At 40.9% G+C, this 20,988-nt stretch overlaps 2 protein-coding genes across 12 annotated transcripts; both read right to left on the reverse strand.

Moving 5' to 3' along the window:
- Nucleotides 1-581: 581 nt before the first annotated feature.
- On the reverse strand, nucleotides 582-14,308 carry LOC103719343 (putative pentatricopeptide repeat-containing protein At1g03510). Of its 10 annotated transcripts, none has more exons than XM_039125761.1 (5): nucleotides 12,493-14,308; nucleotides 12,323-12,394; nucleotides 3,510-3,596; nucleotides 1,562-1,620; nucleotides 582-830 (listed from the first exon to the last, which is right to left on the reverse strand). In XM_039125761.1, exon 1 carries the CDS (start codon nucleotides 14,163-14,165, stop codon nucleotides 12,876-12,878), a length of 1,290 nt encoding a protein of 429 aa, XP_038981689.1. In that variant the 5' UTR covers nucleotides 14,166-14,308; the 3' UTR covers nucleotides 582-830; nucleotides 1,562-1,620; nucleotides 3,510-3,596; nucleotides 12,323-12,394; nucleotides 12,493-12,875. The 10 variants fall into 10 exon arrangements, 6 of the variants coding, with proteins under 6 accessions (XP_038981689.1, XP_038981686.1, XP_038981690.1 ...); XM_039125758.1 differs by having other exon boundaries at nucleotides 1,516-1,620; XM_039125762.1 differs by having other exon boundaries at nucleotides 1,562-1,627.
- Nucleotides 14,309-18,530: 4,222 nt separating this feature from the next.
- Nucleotides 18,531-20,988, reverse strand: LOC103719345 (putative F-box/FBD/LRR-repeat protein At3g59240). 2 transcript variants are annotated; one of them, XM_008808545.4, is made up of 4 exons: nucleotides 20,700-20,988; nucleotides 19,450-20,606; nucleotides 19,122-19,283; nucleotides 18,531-19,042 (listed from the first exon to the last, which is right to left on the reverse strand). In XM_008808545.4, exons 2-4 carry the CDS (start codon nucleotides 20,371-20,373, stop codon nucleotides 18,815-18,817), a joined length of 1,314 nt encoding a protein of 437 aa, XP_008806767.2. In that variant the 5' UTR covers nucleotides 20,374-20,606; nucleotides 20,700-20,988; the 3' UTR covers nucleotides 18,531-18,814. The 2 variants fall into 2 exon arrangements, with proteins under 2 accessions (XP_008806767.2, XP_038981691.1); XM_039125763.1 differs by having other exon boundaries at nucleotides 19,450-20,948.

Below are 20,988 nucleotides of genomic sequence, written 5' to 3' on the forward strand. Positions count from 1 at the left end.
TAGAACAGAGCAACAATTTCACCTGATCTCTGGGTTGGCAAATTTATCAACAGAATAACTACACCAACTGGTTGTATATCTTATTACCATATCCTATTCGTTACCTCCTTCCCATCGCTTCCTTCCAACACCTCACCCCAGATCCTCCTGATCCTCTTTTCTCATCATCATTTCCATCGGAGTCCCCCCCTATCCAAGCCACCGCATCCGAAAAGATCCATGCTACCTTCATCTTCTGCCCTCTTTTTACAAAAATTCACTCATATTAATTGAAAGGCAACAACACTGCACCATATTTTCATAGGCAATGAAAATTTAAAAAACACAAAAAACAAAAAACCAAACTTGGTCCCCCAGCAAACCAAGGATCCTCTCTTTCTTCATCATCTACTTGGTTAAAGATACCGACCCTGCATCACTTCTTTGTTTCAGCCTTTTTATTTTTTTTTTAAATACAAGAATACAAACCAAGAATTAAATAAAGAATTAAATACTGATAATGCTAAATCCTCCCAGAAAGATGAAAAACCTATCTGAAAGGATAAAGCAGATGTCAAGAGTAAGTGCATAGAAAAAAATGATATTCAGCAACCAGTTTTTTTACACCATGCAGTCTCATCTTGTTTGAAACAAAAAAACAGAGCTAAGAACATCTATTTTGACAAAAAATTCTCTTATAACTAACTGACCCTTAAACTGGAGGAGCAAGATTGGAAAGGACTGCAGATTTACATAAGTCAGATATATACATTTATAAGGACTAAAATATAATAAATAGGAACGTGCACTTAAGGCTGAAAGTTTTGCATCTTGTATTAGAGTCAGCGGACCTGAAGTTACACAAGATAAACCAAAACATAGATCATCTTATAAATAAAATAAAAATCAGGTAGAACTCTTGTCAGTAGGGGCAGAAGCAACAACTATACATTGTATAAACAAAAATGACAATCAGATAACCTATCTGAAAGTAGGGGCAGAAGCGAGATGCATTAAAGTTGAACGATCAGGTAAATGCCATCACAATCAATACCATATGCAACATGAGTAGAATGTTTAATCACCACCTAAACAGGTCCCCAAGTAACTTGGTGCTTTTCTAAGAGGAGAGAGAAAAGTTGAACAATTGACACCGTATAATGTTCCACATCTCTTTCTCATGCTTTCTTCAAAATTCCTTCCTCACACCCTTCTGTGCAATGAAACCACTCTCAGAGCATCCATATTTTCACAACAAATCACATGCACCTGCCTTTTTACTGTAATATTTTTAAAGTATGAGTAGGATTCGTTGCCAAGAGTGCCACCCTTGAGCTAGATTATTAAGGCCCTGCCCCAACTTGCATGAAAGATATATGATGGAAAGGGTAGATTTAAATCGCAACCTATAGTGCATTAAGGGAATGCTGACATATATTTAAATCACAGGCAGTATATATGATTCAAATAAATTGCATCACAATGATAGTCTATTGTGAATACCAGAACCAAAAGAGTAATGGCAGCAGTATGTACCTTTGCACAAGTCATAGCAAGTGGGAGATGCAGTAATGTGCTGTACCTTAAAATTTCTGCACTTCATTAACAATAGACATCCACTCGCACGAACCAAGTACTGACCTGAAAACTTCTAGCAGTGTGCACAAGTTAGACACTGTCAAAGAAGGCTCAGCTCTTTATAAACACCCATTCCGTAGTAAGAAGTAGAGTAAGAGTAAAATATTCAGAATTTGATCTAAAAGAAAACCAGAAAAAGATGAAGGAAAAGTCACTTCCTGAGTGAAACTTATAAGACCAAAGGACTACCATCTTGTTCCTCCCATTGAATTCGCCTTTCAAAATTTACATGGAACAAAAGATATAGAATGCTAGCACCAACATTAAATCTTCATGCAACTTGCACATGCATTTTTTCCCCTTAGGATGAAGGAGGGGGAAGGAGGGAAAGGCCGATGCCTTAGGATCTGGTGGTGGAGATTGAGAGCAAGAAAGAGGACTCGCCTGGCTGGGATGTTGTCATTTTCATCATCAGATGTGGATGGTATGCCATCGGATGGCATCATCAGAGGACCAAGGCCAAGGGGTGAGATGGGAGAGCAGAGGCAAGAGAGGAAAGGAGAGATAGGAGAGGTGAGGACATTGCGAGGGCTTCAAGCCATCTGACGACTAATTGACGGTAGGGGGGGGGGGGGGGAGAGAGCTTACCTATTTGGGATGTCGTCATTGTTGGATGTGGATAGGACACTGTTGGGGAGTTGTCGGAGGATAGAGGCTGGAGAAGGCGGGAGAGGGAGAGAGAGGGGAGGTGAGGACTTCAAGAGCATTGGGAGAGCTGGAGAGGGTTTTAGGAGAGGGATTAAAGCATCTGGATTCAACTGGCCGAACCATGCCGGTATTTGGTGAACCTTGCTTGAAACACTAGGTTCAACTTTCAATCCTTAAAAAATAAAAATAGAGCCTGAGGTTGATATGTGTGTGTCAGTATCTATATAAAACTATAGCATAACAATAACAATCAAAGACATATATCAGGATGTCGGAATATGTTGCCACTATATTACTATTCTGAGGAAAGTTCTCTGATTCTGTTAAACTGCAGGATGTCAGACATTTACAGAAATGAATTTCATATCCTCTAATGTTTCTAGAAACACTTGCAGAGGAAATTCATTATAGATCCCTTGGCAGAACACATCAAAGAATCTTTGTCCAAGTGATGTATGGAGTTACAAGCAATGGCTTTGCAATAACTTCCTATACTGGTTAAAGCTAACCATTCTCTGTTTAAAGGTTTACAAGGAAAACTTACAAAAACTGAAACATTTGTTTAAAGTAAATTTGCCAAGTAGTAGTTTGGACTAATCTGAAATTTCGCTCGCATAACTTGAAAATGCATGGATGACCAGGTGCCTGCCTAGACAAGCAGGCATCTTCATACTTCTTCTGACATTGTGATCATTATTTGATAACTAACCACACCAATAATCTTCAGAAATTGAATATGCACTAATTTTAAAGGGATACATAAAAGTTAAAATAAAATACAGGCTGTGAGCAAAATGTCACTTCATACTTCACCAAGATGTATGATAGTCTTGAACATTTTAACAAAGGGAGAGTGTGCTTCTTTATTAAAATGATAAAAGGTAATTTATTATCACCAGAAAGCTAATAAGTCCCAATCCAAATAAGTCCATTTTATGCTTCAAATAGTCCTATAATAATGTACAAAACAAGGGAAGAAGCTTTGCCAAATTTATGCTCATTATGACGACTTCAGAATCAGAAAAAGAAATTATTTCAATTTACAAAAGCATATAGATTCCAAAATACTCACACGCAACTAAGTACATTTCAATTTACTGACTGGAATGTGATTAAGCTGTAAATATGGACCAATGCATTGCACGGAAAAAGATATTCTGGCAGAAATTACTTAAAGATGTTCATTAACTACAAATAACTTAGTTAACAGCCTCTACAAAAACATCAGTTCATGACCGCTTAACCTGGGAGATATTGCTCTGCAGCTGCAACCCTTGGTTCGATGGCTTCACAATTTGCCATTACATGAGTATTAGGAATGTGCCATCAGTCTGGAAGAAAAAGTAAATAAGAGGTCAAAGGACAAAAACTATTACAAATTACTAAAAAATAGTTACTTAACAAAAGTAATGTGTTTGTGCAGTTTTGGGGAAAACATAAGCATGAACATTAAGCAACCGCTTCCTAAGAAAAATCATACACAATCATTTACTTCTAATGAATATAATAATTTGCCACCTTTAAAGCAAATTGATGTTCTATGATAGCAAAAATATGAGGGACACAGAGTGATGAGGGGAAATAAACAAAAAGAAATCTAAGTGAAAGATAAGAATGTTATTGTTCAATGGTGCAAAAAATAAAAGATACACTTTACTCTTCTCCAGGATGACAGTTGAATTGTACCAGAAATATACTTTCAAAATTGTTCACCAAAGAGGTTCCCCCCCATTTTTGCAAAGGTGACAACAATAATGATAGAAGGTTCCATTTTCAAAAGCTAGCCATTCGGGAACTAAATCTAAATAGAGAAGATGGAGAATAAAAGATTCCACAAACTCAAATAGTAATTGACTTAAATATATATTTAACATTCGGCAGCCCAGAGTGTAAGAAAATAACTAGGAACTATTCAAAAAATACAACATTGAATCCAGATATAAATATTGTTCGCACTACCTATGGATTTAAAGAAAAGTGTAATGTGAATACTGTTCCTATACAAAAAAGAATATAAGTGAAGAAGACCAGAACTGATAATGTGATTTTGGGAGACAGTGAGTGAAGAAGAATAAAACTTCAAGAAATATTATCCACAATATTATCACAAATGCAGTAGTGATATTGCAACTGAGTTCACTAGCATCAAAACATATTATTTTCATATCTTTATGATAAAATATTAGAACAGAATACATTTTCACCTGAACTCAACAGAGTCCCCTGGGCTGGAGAATTTGTTTACAGATAATGCCAAAATAAGCAGTATATTAATAGGTCCCAGTCAAAGCTGAATTAGAATTGCGAAAGTAATAGTATTCTCTTCGGGTGAGAATGTACCGCAAGTAGTTGGATAGAAATTTTGCTTGCCTTTGTTCATGCATTCGGCATAATTTAAATAGACAATGGATAACAACCTCTCCTACACTTACGACCATAGTTTCCTAGAATAAAGACTCTGACTGCAAAATAATAGCTAACAAACAACAAAATAATAGCTAACAAACACTCGACTTATTTTATGCATGTGAACGTTATCCAACAGATTGGATCAATTCTTCCATTAAAACTGCTACGGTCTTGGATGACCAAGTCTTCCAATAGAACTGCAGCTAGCTTGGACCAAGTCTTCTTCAATAGTCCCCATGCATGCCATGTACGACGTTCCCTCACTCCCTATTATACTTGTGATTCTTTATGGGTGTGCGTTGGGTCCGCCTTGGCCTATCAATACCCCCCTCTTTCAATAGATCCTTGTCCTCAAGATCCATAGATGGAAACTGGTCCCTCAGCTCCTTAGTGTTTTCCTAGGTAGCATCCTCTGCAGGGAGTCTTTGCCATTTAACCAAGCTCTCCTCAATAAACTTCGAGCCTTTCTTCACCCAGCGAATATCCAGCAAAGCTTCCGGCGCCAGCACGATTTCTCCTTCATTAGTAACCGCAAGTCAATACTGGTTGCACTAGCTTCGCCCAACTTCCTTTTAAGTAAGGACACGTGAAAAATAGGATGAACACGGGACCCCTCTGGAAGTTTGAGCTTATAAGCTACCTTACCCACTCGCTTTTCAATTGGATATAGCCCAAAAAATCCGCTAGCTAGTTTTTGATATGCCCGTTTAAAAACTGTTTGCTGCCGATAAGGATGCAGCTTGAGGAAAACCAAATCCCCGTCTTGGAACTCCACGTCGCGCCTCTTGGAATCAGCTATTTGTTTCATGCGGTTATTGGCTGCATGCAAATTTTCCTTCAATTGTCGCAGCAATACATCACGGGAGGAAAGGCTTTGGTCCACTTCGTGGACTGGAGATTGGCCCACTTGGTAGTGCGGAATGGTTGGGGGCAGCCGACCATACAGAGCTTGGAAGGGGGTCATTCCTGTGGATGAGTGATAGGCTGTATTATACCAGAATTCAGCCCATGGAAGAAGAGAATTCCATTTTCGTGGCTGTTGATGGACCAAGCAGCAAAGGTATTGTTCCAAGCACCTATTTACGACTTCTGACTGTTCGTCCGTCTGCGGGTGGTGGGCGGAACTCATTTTCAGCTGTGTTCCTGATAACTTGAAGAATTCGCGCCAAAAATTGCTAATGAAAATGGGGTCGCGATCACTTATGTAGATCTGGGCATACTGTGGAGTTTAACCACTCCCTCCACAAATTTTTCAGCCACAGTCTTTGCAGTAAACGGATGAGTCAAAGCCAAAAAATGTGTAGACTTACTGAGGCGATCCACCGCCACTAAGATAGTATCCTTGCCGTTGGATGGGGGAAGACCTTCAATAAAATCCATAGTGATGTCATCCCATACTTGGCATGGAATGGGTAGTGGTTGAAGAAGACATGCTGGTGGCAACGTTTCTGCCTTAGCTCGCTGACAAACATCACAAGAGGAGACATAGTTGTGCACCGTGTGATACATCGACGGCCAATAGAATTGTTGGGCAAGTCTTTTGAATGTCCGCAGCACACTTGAGTGACCACCACATTGTGAATCATGAAATTCCCTTAAAAGTTGGTTGATTATGGGCGAGTTGGGAGGCACTACCACCCGGTTTTTAAATAAAATCAACCCATCACGCCACGTGTAAGAAGCCCCTGGTTTCTCAGTGGCTAACTTGCCAATTTTCTCCATGTACACGTCTCCCACAGTCGCGGCCTTAATATCATCCCATAATTGGGCCTGCAAAAAAGACAATGCATTAATAATTGGGCCGCCCACCACTTGTGAGAGTGCATCTGCTGCGCCATTTTCTCGGCCTGGCTTATAAAGTATTTCATAATCATAACCCAGCAGCTTTGCCACCCATTTCTGTTGCTCTGGTGTGACCATGCGTTGCTCCAACAAATACTTGAGGCTTCGTTGGTCCGTCTGAATATAGAACCTCCGACCCAGCAGATATGGTCGTCAAGTTCGTATGGCTTCAATGATGGCTAGCATCTCCTTGGCGTATGTGGACCATGACAGTTTTGAAACTCCCAGGGCCCGGCTCATGAAGGCAATTGGTTTGCCTTGTTGAGTTAGAACCGCGCCAATTCCCTCTCCTGAAGCATCAGATTCAATAACAAATGGCTCATTAAAGTTAGGCATAGCAAGAGTAGGAGTAGAGGTCATAGCCTGTTTGAGGAAAGTGAATGTTGTCTCAGCTTCATCTGTCCACCCGAACTGCCCCTTCACCAGATTAGTGAGTGGTCGCGCCAATATCCCATAATTACGAACAAATTTCCAGTAGTAGCCTGTAAGACCTAAGAAACCACGCAATTTTGAAATATTAGTAGGTCTAAGCCAATCTAGCATTGCCTTAATTTTGCCTTGGTCTACTTTTACCCCTTGAGGAGTAACAATGCGACCCAAATATTCCAACTCCTGTTGACCGAAGGCACATTTGCTGATCTTAATAAAAAATTGGTGATGCCTTAATATTTCAAAAGCTTGTTGAACATGTTCAAGATGCATAATCCAATTGGGGCTATAAATTAAAATGTCATCAAAAAAGACCAATACAAATTTACGCAGATAAGGGCGAAATATGGAATTCATAATGGCTTGAAAAGTAGAGGGTGCATTGCAAAGACCAAAGGGCATAACTAAATATCATAATGACCATTGTGGGTATGAAAAACAGTTTTATGGATATCATTTGGGTGTATTCGTACCTGATGGTAGCCGGCCCTTAAATCTAATTTTGTAAAATAGGATGCGCCATGAAGTTCATCTAGCATGTCATCGACCGTTGGGATAGGAAATCAATCTTTGATAGTAATGAAATTAAGGGCCCGATAATCAGTGCAAAAGCGCCATGTACCATCCTTCTTTTTAACCAACAGGACAGGTGATGAAAAGGGATTGGTACTTGATCTTATAAGCCCCAATTTTAACATGTCTTGAACTTGTTTTTCAATCTCAGCTTTTTGAAAATAGGCATACCTGTAGGGTCGCACATTGATTGGTTCTATGCCTTCTTTAAGAGGAATGCAGTGGTCAACCTCCCTCTTTAGTGGTAACTGCGTTGGTTCTTGAAAAATGTCAGCATAAGCCTCCAATACTAGCTGCATATCCGGTTGAACGTCCTGTCGTGGTACTTCTTCGAGTGACTGCAGACAAATTGCAAACATGGAACTCGTCTCAATTCTTTAGAGACCACCTTCAGAGATGCAGCTTGAATGGGCTGCGCATCAGTTCCTTGTAATCTTCGAGCTTGATTCTCCCATTGGAATTCCATTATCATTTTTTTCCAATTACAAACAACCGAACCCAATTGCTCCAGCCACTGTATACCCAATACTAAGTCCAAACCAGTTAGTGGTAAAGAATAGAGGGTAAGGAAAAAAGGGATACCCTGAAGGAGGACATGCACGTTCTCAAATCTTCCCTGGCACTACAATCGATTCCCATTAGCAAACCGCACCGTGAATGGCTCGATAGGAACCACGAGTAAGTGAAGCAAACTAGCCATCTTTTCACTAATAAAATTATGGGTAGAGCTGTTGTCAATGAGCACAACCACTTTATGATGCCTGCCTCTAGCCGTGACCCGCATTGTTTTGGAGGTGGACCATCCAGTCAACGCATGCAAGGATATCTCTGGTTCAGGCTGAAGATCGGATGTAGGCTCTTCTACAACCTCGTCAGTAAATTCTTCACACGTAATGTTGCCCGCACTAGTGCTTCCTTCAAGTAGTAAGAGTTGCGGTCCTCTGCACTTGTGTCCCACAGTGAACTTGTCATTGCAATTAAAGCAAAGACCTTGAGCTCTTCTTTTCTGCATTTCTTCCCACGTTAGGCGCTTCACTGGGAATGCTGGTATGGATCTTGTTGGAGTTGAAATGTCCAGCTACGGTCGGTTGAGTTGAGGTGGCAGTGTAAATCTTCGTTGGCGCAAGAGCTGGTCGTCTCGCATGCAGGCAAGGCTGACAGCCTCCTTCAATGATTTCGGCTTAAACATCCGGATGCCTTCTGCTATTTCGGGCTTGAGACCTCCCATGAAAGTTCCCACCAATGCCTTCTGCGTCCACCCATGCACTCGGTTGCCCAGTCTCTCAAACTCTTTCTGGTAGTCTCGTAAGGAGCCCACCTGTTTGACCCATGAAAGTGCCTCATCAAAATCCTCACATTCGGTTGGTCCAAATCGAGCCCACAGTTCTTCCTCAAAAATGGTCTAGGTCACCGCTCGCCCTTCCTCCCTGTATGCTCGGCGCAGCCACTGCTACCATTGGTTGGCTTCCTCTTCCAAATGGAACAAAGTCGAAGAGACTTTTTGTGCTTCAGTAGAGCCTTGGTACTCAAAGAATTGATCTACGCGGTTGAACCACTCAGTGGGGTCGTTGCCAGAGTATCTTGGAAACTCAAGTTTGGCCATCTTTGAAGAGAAGATCTGCCTTCCTCCGTCCATGTCATCTCTGTTTTCTTCCCTGTTGGTGCGAGAATGACCATCTCGGTCATTGTTGATGTTGCTGGAGCCTTCCTTGTTGGAAAACAAAGCCTCGGACAGTCTGTTGATGGTCCCCTCGAGTTGGTGTAGCTTGTCAGCAACTCCCAGCTCCATTCGGTTGATGCCATCTTGAAGTCCTCCAAGCCCTGCTTCTAATCTCTCGATCCTCTCCTTGTTAGTTGCCATTGTAACCCGGGCTCTGATACCAATAATAGGTCCCAGTCAAAGCTGAATTACAATTGCGAAAGTAATAGTATTCTCTTCGGGTGAGAATGTACCGCAAGTAGTTGGATAGAAATTTTGCTTGCCTTTATTCATGCATTCAGCAGAATTTAAATAGACAATGGATAACAACCTCTCCTACACTTACGACCATAGTTTTCTAGAATAAAGACTCTGACTGCAAAATAATAGCTAACAAACAACAAAATAATAGCTAACAAACACTCGACTTATTCTATGCATGTGAATGTTATCCAACAGACTGGATCAATTCATCCATTAAAACTGCAACGATCTTGGATGACCAAGTCTTCCAACAAAACTGCAGCTAGCTTGGACCAGGTCTTCTTCAATAGTCCCCATGCATGCCATGCACGTCGTTCCCTCACTCCCTATTATACTTGCGATTCTTTATGGGTGTGCGTTGGGTCCGCCTTGGCCTATCATATACAAACAAATGAAATTTTCTTACATCTTGTATATCTTCTTACAATATCCCGTTCCTTCCTTCCCGTCATCTCTTTCCACCACCACACCTAAATCTTCCTGATCATGCCACCTTCACCCTCTACCCTATTTTTGGTTAAAATTTCCGTTCATATTTGGTTAATGGAAGCAACGCCGCACCATATTTTCAGTAGCATTGTGAAAATTAAAAATAAACACAAAAAACAAATATCAAACTTGGTCCAAAGTACCGTTCTGTCCACCGGCACTGCACCAACATCCTCTCTTTCTTCATCAACCCCTCGGTTGAGTTACCGACCTTGCACCACTTCCAGAAGTTTCAGCCTTTTTAAATGTGAGGATCCGTACGGACGTGTGTTTAGTCCCACATCGATTATTCGCTGGGTAGATCTTGGGTACTTATACAGGATCAAGGAACCCAAAGAATACCTTCCGGCTAGCCATTTTGGGTGAGATCCTGGGTTGTTACAAATGGTATCAGAGTGGACCCGGCCTATAACCTATGTGGACTAGGGGATACTGCAGCACGGATCCATTGGGGCTGACCACGAGCCAATCGTGGTGTTTGTGATTAGATTTGAATAGATTTGAACCCTTAGCCTGACGAGAACGTCAGGGCTTGAACGGAGGGAGTATGTGAGGATCCGTACGGACGTGTGTTTAGTCCCACATCGATTATTCGCTGGGTAGATCTTGGGTACTTATACAGGATCAAGGAACCCAAAGAATACCTTCCGGCTAGCCATTTTGGGTGAGATCCTGGGTTGTTACATTAAACTAAAAAAAGAAATACAACGATAATATGAACCTACAAATAGAAGAAACTAATGAAGAATCGAAACCCTGGAAGCTAAAATCCTCCAAGAATCGATGAAAACCCTCATTGGAACAAGAAACAATTAATTTCCACCTGGACTCAAAAAAGTGAAACAAGAACCGAACCCTTAGGTTACCGACCAAGATCTCTTTCTTCATCATCTCCTCGGTTAAGTTATCGACCTTGCATCACCTCCAAAAGTTTCAGCTTTTTTGTAACTGAAACAAGAAATACAACGATAATACGATCCAAGAAATAGAAGAAACTAACAAAGAATCAAATCCCCAGAAGCTAAAACCCTCCAAGAATCGAGGAAAACCCTCATTGGAACGAGAAGCACTTAATTTCCACTGGAATTCAAAAAGTGAAACAAGAACCGAAACCTTAGGACAGAAACCCTCGGCATTCGTTCAAAACCCTTGCAGGACCAAGAATCGCATAAAAAGGAAGAACGAGAAGAGAGAAGAGAGGAGAGATAGAATACCGAAAGCACTGAGATGTTCTGGTCAGCGAAGGATTCGTAGTGGACATAGATCATGGACTTCCGATTGTCATGCCTCTCGTCCACCGCTCTGCGAGGGGCCTCCGTCCTTCTTTCCTTCATCTGAATCTCGCTCTCTTTCAATTGTGCCGCCTGAAACGAGAGGGGGAAACAAAGCTAACGAAAGGTGCGGGCCCTATTTATAGCAGTGGAGATGGCGGTGGGTCCCTTTGTGATCCGTGTACTGCCAGCTGTTATCTTATCGCACGCGCGTATAACGTTTTTTTTCCTGGTGATATATGTGCCCTCCGTTTTAGCCGATCTAAGTGATCCCGTCCGTCCGTTTCTTCGTGATGTCACTGGTGAACAGGATTCCAGATCCGGAGGCGGCATAGGATTTTCCGCAGGCACGCGCCGGGATAGTGGGATGATGGGAAAGCAGATGGTAAGGCCTACGGACCAAAATCTACTCTGTATGGGCTGGATTGGGCTGGGCCGGTGAAATATTTGAAATTGTCTCCACTTACATTACATACTATCTTTCTTTTCTTGTCTCGTGAAAATTTACCCTGCTTGTGCATCAACATACATATTTTCAAAGGTAAATTGGGATTTTCCTGGAATAAATGTGTAATATATAAATGAAAGATGAAATCGCCTAATCTCTTAGGTGAAATCTCGGAGCTTCCTAATGGAAAACTCTTAAGTTGTCTGAGTACTCGCCCCAGTAATCAATGAAGCAAAGATTCGGAAGATTTGCTCTCAATGTTCCTTGCATTATGACAACAACACAGCTTCAATCTTCTGAGGTAGAGTCTGCATAGCTCCAAATGAGCCAGTGTGACACAATGATAAGATTGTGAAGTGCCAAACATCCATGATGCCAGTTCTGCTAAATTTACAACCCTCCGGCTCTAAAACACGCAAGAATCCAAAGGATAATATATTAGCAGGCAAATCATGAAAAACGTTGTCCATTTCATTCTCCGCATTGCAATTTTTGCCGGAGGAATGATGGCGTTCCTGGTGGCAAAAAAAAAGTTGCAGACAACTCTTCGATTGTGTTATATGACGCCAAAAATCTAACTATTGTCTAATGGTTCTTGATGATGCATAGCTAGTACAATGTGATAACCGAAACCTTCGCACCGTCAAAGATTCATGATGGAGCATCGCTGAAAGCACAATGAGTTCCTTCTCGTCCGTGTCCTCCCTGATATCAGAGAAATCCACAAAAACTAATCAGTTATCAGTGGATACTACCTATATTTATATATATGTATGTATGTATATATAATATATGGATAGTACCTAAATTTCCTTTATTTAGGGCTCTTTCCAATGTAACATCTTGTCATCTTTGAACAAGATGATCACAAAATAAAAGAGCATGCTTGTTAGGCTAATGCTCTCCATATGCGAAATAATGACATGAATAAGTAGGAAATAAAGAATCTCTGTGGATGAAGACACGCTGACAAGGGAATTCTTGCAAACAATACAACTTTTACACCATCAGCATCCTAATCTTCATCTGCTTCTTACAAACAAAAATTTAATTAAAAGACTTCACCACAAAATTTTTCAGATCGATGTCCCAATCCGACATGCATGATCAAGGCTAAGGAATCCCCAGAAGCCTGTAAAAGTCCTAATCTAGAACTAGAACTTTGGTGATGATGAGCTACAACTTTTTAAGACTTGCGAGATATAAACCAACTGCTTCCCGGCATCCTCTTAACACCTCTTTCCTCCATCTGTCTTCTGACCCTCTCTGCCTCCTCGTATTTCCCTGCAGCAGCGTAAATACTTGACAGCAGAACAAAGCTCCCTGCGTTCTCTGGCTCTATCTCAAACAACGCTCTTCCTGCAATCTCCGCAAGCCCAACTTCTCCATGATTCCGGCAAGCCCCAAGAAGCGCCCCCCAAGCCTTAGCAGTTGCTTTCACCGGCATCCCCTGTAAAACCTCATGAGCGTCATTCAATCTCCCTGCTCGGCTCAAAACATCCACCAAGCACGAGTAGTGATCACTGCCTGCCTCCACTCCATAGTGCTTGGTCATTAGCTCGAAATATTCCAATGCATCATCTGCAAGTCCGGCATGACTGCATGCCTTCAACACGCTAAGAAACATAATCCCATCTGGCCGTACACTGTCCCTTTCCATTTTCTGAAGAAGAGACATCATAATTCGAGCGTTGCCATGGAATGCATACGCTGATATCATGGAGCTCCATGCTACCACGTCCCTCTCCGGCATCTGATCGAAAATTTTACGTGCATCGATCAAACAACCGCACCGGCCGTAAGCTTCAACGAGTCCGCTGGACAGGTGGGAATGCAGTTGGATGTGATGTCTCATGGCAAACCCATGAACTTCTTTGATCAAATTCAATGAGCCAATGCTTACACAAGCAGGTAAGAGTGCTAGAACCGTGATCAGGTTGGGCTTCAAACCCGATCCCTGCATCCGCCGATAGAAACCGAGGGCTCGAGACGACCCGTCATCGGACTCTGCGAGTGACGCGATTATTGAATTGTAGGATGACTCGGTGGGAGTGACATCCATGAGCTCAAACAACCGCAGCGCGTTGGTTATATCGTTAGAACGGGAGTAGAGAGAAATCATCGCATTCCACACGACAACATTTCGCTGCGGACATTCCTCGAACAATTGTCGGGCAGAGGTAATGGAGATGCATTTGCCACAAGAATCAACGAGAGCGGATGCAACGAATGGGTTAGAGAGCAGACCGGCCTTGACGGCATGGGCATGGATCAGAGCCACGGAGTGCGGGAGGTGAAGGGCGGCGGAAGACTTGAGGGCGAGGGGGAAGGCATATGGGTCCAGAGCGAGGTCGGGGCTGGAGAACAACTGGGAGAAGAGGGTGAGGGCTTGGTGGTGATGGCCTTGGTTCACATAGGAAGTCAGGAGCTTGGTATACGCAAGTAGCCGTTGGTGGCTGTTCCGGAGGAAACGCATGGTCAACTTTATTCTCCTTCAGTTTCTCCTCCTGGTATTTGAATGAATCCCTCAAAGGGGTATCCTAGGATTTGATAGCGCTGTACCTGTTCTACTGTCTACTATTTAAGATGATGCCGATCTTGGCGACATTCACATCTATTGTGTATGAGCCGTTGTTATACTAAAAAAAAAAAATTGATGCTACTGCAATGATGAGTCCCAAATCTGGTGTTTTTGTTGGTTTTGCAAAAATGAAATACCACCGTTCTTTGCTTGTGAGATTTTCTATGTCTATAAATATTTTTTTTCTTTTTCCTATAAAAATATGTTCCAATTAATTTTATGCTTGAATGAATTAGAGTCAAGGAGTGAGAGTGCATTCATTAGATGGATGAAATCATCATGGTCATTGATGATTCTTTTGACATTATTATAGCCATCTATATTAACTGTATATCAAGTGCATTTCATATACCCAATCTAAATTCAATAAAAGTTTAAGATGTCTTTGATTTACATTTTTTTTCTTTTAGAATCAAAATGAGAGAAAATCTAGTCAAAATTGGGTGAAAGCAGTTGAACCCAAGTCATCCATGTCACGACACTGTGCATTTTACAGAATTTTTTATAATTAATCATGATATTCCATGCATGCGATAATAAGGTGATGCAATTAATATGAATAGCACATGCTAGTTTATCGTGAGGTTTTAGTGTGATCCATGAAAACATAGGATGTTGATTCTTCCCCTTGATATCATCACATGATAGCATTTGTAGTTGCAAGTACTATTGGCCTAAACTATTTTCTTAAGATAAACTAGCATCATAAATCTTTAATTAGAGTGGGTTTTGCATAAAAATTATTTAATTATTGATTTTGTAGAAATTTTTAAATTAATCTCTTCACCAAGTGGTAAACATTTAAAGATTTTCCGGCAATCCTGTTTGCGAGCCCAAGTATGAAACATGTGATGCATGATTAAAATCTTCTATTTATTTTACTTTATCGCCCATCTCACACTTAGTCCTTGATATAAATTTATTCGAACTGTCTAAATATATAAATTGTAAAAAAAAAAATCAAACTTTCCTTGCAAAATGAATAATTAAGATGTCGTGATCATCGATCCTACCTCCGCACCATTATAACTAACTACCTGTATATTAATAAGCTATTCTTAATTTTAATTTAATTCTTGTTATAAACAAGAAAAATCAAAAAAGTATTATTCTGCTATTGATTTATACCTCAAAATCTTGCAATTTTTTTTAAAAGATCAATAGGCACCTCGTGCCTAGAGGAATTTTTTATAAAAGTTAACAAATCAGAATATATTTAGTCAACCAGACAAATAACAAAACTTCTAGTTTGATTGTGGAGAGAATAATAAATTCGGTCTTCCAGCTCAGCTGTACAAAACGAGAAACAGAGAAAGCTCCAATCACTTCAAATCCTCGAGAAGATAATTTCTCCTCAAGAAAATTTAAAAAAAAAAAAAAGGGGGCAGGCGGACCATTTTCTCCTCGAGAGGATAATGTCTGCCCGCATCGAACATTTTCCTGGCGGGACGGAGGCCCAGTGGGGACTGTTATATGGGGGTGGGCTTGTCCCTTCCTTCCCCCTACTCCTTTTCTTTAGCAAAAAAAAAAAAAAAAAGGAAGAAAATGGAAAAAGGAGAGACCTCTCGAAGTTGTCTGAGTCTTATTATAAGTAATGGAGCGAGAAGATTACATTTTTATGTGATATTCTCTATGTCTTCTGAGGATACTTCTAGATTTTTTTGTGCTGGTTGACAGGAGCAGCTCAATGCATTTGGAGGCCTAAGGCGAACTCATTAAGAGAAGCCTTTTTTTTTTTTTTTTTTGTCTTTGAAGCATTCCCTGCGGGAGACCTTTTTTGCGCTAGGGCCTTAGACAACCGTCTTAGTCGCCTAAGGATTGGGCCGTCCCTGCTGGTTGACAACGTGTACTACAAGTGGCGTTTAGAGATGAGGGTAGTCCAGATGTGCGGGGGACGAGGAGAGGAACCCGTAGAGGGGCGTCCCATGCTGATCGCTTTAGGAAACGGACTGGACACCCTCGGAAGTCGGAAGTGCGACTACGGTTCGGCACCTAAGTAGAACCAATCTGCACCCAGAACGGTTGAAGCTGGAACTCGAACTGATGTTTTTTTTTGAAGCCCCTTGCTACAGAGGTGCATTGCAGGGGCTGTGATTTTTTTTTTTTTTTTTGAAGCTTTTTTGTTGAATTTAGTATTTAAAATATTCATGCTGTAAAAAGCCTTGAGAAAACTCTGGCATATCAAAGTGGAATAAATAAATGAATATATAGAGTGACAAATTTGATGAGTTCCAACAAGGCAACAATCAAAAGATTGGCAATAGCAGACTACAACAGTAAACCGATCTTTGGTTTCCACAAGTATAATAATTTAGAATCCATATATATTTGTCCCTATAGATGTCATGACCCTTGAAGTCAGCTCAAGCTCTAAGAGCTCATTATCATAAATTATCCTGGATAAATCATGTTTCAATGGAAAGATGCAATGGTAGCACCCAAGTATATTTCCTGAAATATAATTAGCTGCTTCATAAAAGTGAGGTTCAATTTCTGAAAGGTGCTTGCAATCTTAAGCAAAAGCTTCACAAGCTCAAGCTCACACTCACCTCATCCCCACTAAACCCATGAACATCAAATTCCTTGAGAAGACAAGCTCAATTTGCCATCCAAATTATGCAGCCTTCAGTTCTCTCCCAATCCAAGCATGCTCTAATTAGAATCAACTTTCTAAACAGATAGAGAATAAGATGGTATAACCAAAATGCTGAATGTATAGCAATTACCTCAGATGCATTGATCGTGAGAGTTCTGAGATTAGGATATTTTTGCAATAAGGTTTACTCACTTCAATGATCTGACTGTGTCAAAAACTTCACATTCCTCAGGTTTTATTTTGAAAGTGGTAAGCATTTTTCAGTATGTTGCACTTCAGATAGGAACTATACTGCATAACAGAGTCATAGGTTAGAAATCAATCTCCATGGAAAAAATAACATTACCTCTGAAGCCATGAACATGACAATAAAGAACATGTTAAGCCAAAAACAACATGATATCTAAACCAATCTTCATATGATTAACATGATAATTTGGAGCAGTACCTTCAAGTTTGTTCCAGATAGTGCCCAGGAATCGACATTAGCGCTGTAAGAATTCAATAATCATGGAACGGATCAGGAATAAATTCCAAAGACAAAGTTTTGACCTATTAAATCTTAGTAATTGAACGATAGGATACTTGTCATTAAACCCTTGAATATCTGGTCATAATATCTAATGGTATTTTTCATGCAATGCAACATAGCCATCATAGAAAAATCTTACATATACAATAAAATACTTGAGATTGGAGGCAGAAAATCTGATGTCTCAACATGTTGAAGATTGCAACTCTGTGAGTCCAAATTCTCAGGTGGATAGCAAGATAGAAGTTTATCAGAACATGGTGAAACAAGACGATAATCTTTTGAGCCCTTCACGTCTTATTAAGAATTCAAGCTGAGTTCATTAAACCAAAACTTTAGTTTCAAAACCCTTATGTCTGAACCCATAGGAATCTTGTGAGTCTTGGTGATACGAAGGCCCATCAAAGAATTAGTACTTTACTGCCATGTACGGGACAGAAGCTTGACCTTGGATGGAAGTGAGCTCATTCATGTAATTGAGCCATGGTTAGGTCCGTGAGTACTGCAAGTCATTGGTTGAGACACCAAATTACTTGTACTCAGTGGCATAATATATATTCCACAGTTGTCTTATTCCAAATACCTTACCTGCATATAATTCTGTAAAGCCTCATAGAAATTGAAGAATCTTACTCGAGAAAATCTGCAGTTGTGAGGATATATGGTGTAAATCATAGCAAGGTATAGGTACCATGTTTTTTTATATTCAGCCAAAATAATTTTTGTTTTAGTCTTTACTGATTCTGGAGAATTTAGAGTAAGCTCAAGGTTAAGCCTTCCTTAGTGAAATTGTTTGATGGTTGTAGGTCAGGTTTTCAATTATACCCTCCTTTCTCTCTGTTTTAAGTTTTCATTAGTTACCTCACCAACCACCCCCCAAAACAATCAATAAATAAACAAAAATAAAGGACTTACACCACAACAATTATAGTCCTAAAGATTCTAGCGTTAGCGGTGCCCAAGCAGCAATAGAATTAGTTTGTGATGCATTTATGTAGTTTTGGGACACTCTATCCATGCCATTAGAAGAAAATATATCGAACCTTTGTTATTCTCTTGCACCTGTGACCAATATCTCAAGCCGTGTGATCGATGTTGATCAGGATTTTTTTTATATATTTCTCGAGAAATGTAGATAAAAAATTCTTTTGCAATTATTAGGATCATACCTTTTGTGAAATATTCAAAGGGAAGGCTTATCAAAGAACAAAGGGCCAGATTACATATCTGCAATTTATCTTTTGCTAATGTTTCTGCTATTTTAAAGCAGCACCCAAGAGGCAAAAACACTACTTCTCAAGTAAGATATAATTACAAAAATTCCTGCTAAAAGTAAAAGCAGATTATTGAAGACAAGCATGTAGGAGGATAGAAGATGTTAGTGGTCTTTGGATCTCTTCATGCTGAATATTCACATTACTGCTTCCATCTGCTCGCATTGTCTCCTGATTCTCCAGTCTTCTTTGATGGAACTAGAGTAACTTTTTCTGCTGAAAATACGTTACTAGACAATAATTTCACAAAACTGAGTTCATTTTCAGTTGCACCAAAGTTACTGATCTCAACCACCCTAAGGTGACATAGACGAGCCGAATCTGGCATAGGGGCCATGGATCCTCCTTCCATGCATAAATTATTTGGCACCTGCTTAAAAGTGAATATCATAAAATCAAACTGTTTGAAATTACCAAGGAAGCATGGATTCTGTCAGTCCTCTTATCACCTCATATTGATCAATCACCAGAGATTCCAGATTGGGCGAGCGCTGAAGCAGGCTAGTTATCGCTGCAATGCCATCTCTGTCAAGTGAAGTGCCTGCTCTCAGATGCTTAAGTTTGCGAAATATGGGAAGACTCTGCGAACGATCTCTTCTTTGCAGGAGAAACTTGAAGAAGAATAAGATGCAAGTACAAGGATCACAAAATGCTGGTGGAAACATAAAACATGCAACTAAAGACTACTTCCACCTTAATTTATATCAAACAAGAATTAGATTCCAATTCAACACCCAACTGGGATAACATGTTGGAGGATTAAAAGGGGACGCATACCTTGAAGGCAACAGACAAGAATTCCAGAGACTCAACATTATGAAGTCCTGCAAGCAAGTTACTTATTCTTCTATAGCGATCCATATCCCCAGCATCATCATCATTCGATGAATTAGAAAAAAGGCAGATAGAAGCATACGTCAAAGAAGACAAGTTCATTAGAGTAAGTTCTTGAAACACCATGCCCCAGTAGGCAAAGGACAGCAGTCTTGGAGCAGAAATCCGAACCACGGCCTCAGCATCGTCAGGTACATATAGTTCTAATCTCTTAAGTGCATGGGAACAAATCTCTAAACTAGTGAAATAACAATGCTCGAAGGATAAAACTTCGAGGAGAGGGCATCCAGAGAGGAGCTCCTTTAATGAGTCATCCAGGAATTCGGCATATGAGACCTCCAACCTCTTGAGCTTAGGGAGGGATACCGAACCAGGCAAACCGATGAAACCACACATAGCTTCCAGCTTCAGCACCTGCAGTGACTGGCAACTGAAGATACAGCTCGGCAAGCTCTCATCTATGTACAGATGCATTTGAAGCTCGAGACATTTAACGTTACGTTTCACCACAAAACGTAGCCATCGGTCAGCTTGCTCCAAATCTTTCCCTTCCCCCAGCCATTGAAGGCGGAACGTGGAGATGTCCGACGCATCGCGGAGGAGGAGGACAGTGTCGATAAAGTTCGGGAACCTCCGTCTACCATCCGCGGTGGAATCGAAGTCATCAGAGGAGAATGACAGGCTAGGAGCCGACGCCCACAGGTGCGTCCACCTCTTTGACAGGATGCTCGCCTCCACAAGTTGTCGGGTGGGGAGGAACGAGAATATGTGGTGCAGAATGGCATCAGGCAATTCACTGATCCTGTCGCGGCTTCTTCCAATCTCCATGGCGCCACATCCGCTTCCTGCTATCCAACCGACCGACATCTATCTTGTTGCTGTGCTCTTCATTGTGTTTATGACTTTTACGAAATCGGGATATGAATTTCGTCAAAACTCGGATTCATCCATCGAAAAAAGGAACGGATTTGGGTTTCTCTCTTGTAATAAAACAGTAAATAGTTGTGAAAAGTGAAAATTATCGGCCAGAGATTTTGTTCATCGTCGGAATACCATATGAACAATTAGTGGCATTTGATGCTGAGAAAATCTAATAACAGCTGTGAAGAGAAGCTGTAAGAACTAATTCATAAATTGCCCAAGAAGAAGGACAGATCCAGACCTTAAAGAGACGAGAGTTAGAGGAAAATTACCGGAGAAGAAGAAAATGACGACGTCGTTCGCTCGGTGAAAAATCCTAGCTAATTTCCGACGGATACGACCCGCGCGCGTCCAAATAAACCCCAGGAAGGGCGACGACGGCGATCGCGAGCGATGGCCGCTTGCGGTTATGCCCTAGAGGAGAGGAGCAAAGGCAGTGTATTTTCTCCGGGAGCGGGAGCGATCCATAAAATACGGCCACGTATTAATAACATTTTCCTGAACAATCTTCTTTGAGATCTTGTTGGCCGTAGTGACACCGTCGAGTATGAGTCCCCGCTG

The sequence above is a fragment of the Phoenix dactylifera genome, chromosome 4, assembly GCF_009389715.1.
Source record: "Phoenix dactylifera cultivar Barhee BC4 chromosome 4, palm_55x_up_171113_PBpolish2nd_filt_p, whole genome shotgun sequence".
Taxonomy (NCBI): domain Eukaryota; kingdom Viridiplantae; phylum Streptophyta; class Magnoliopsida; order Arecales; family Arecaceae; genus Phoenix; species Phoenix dactylifera.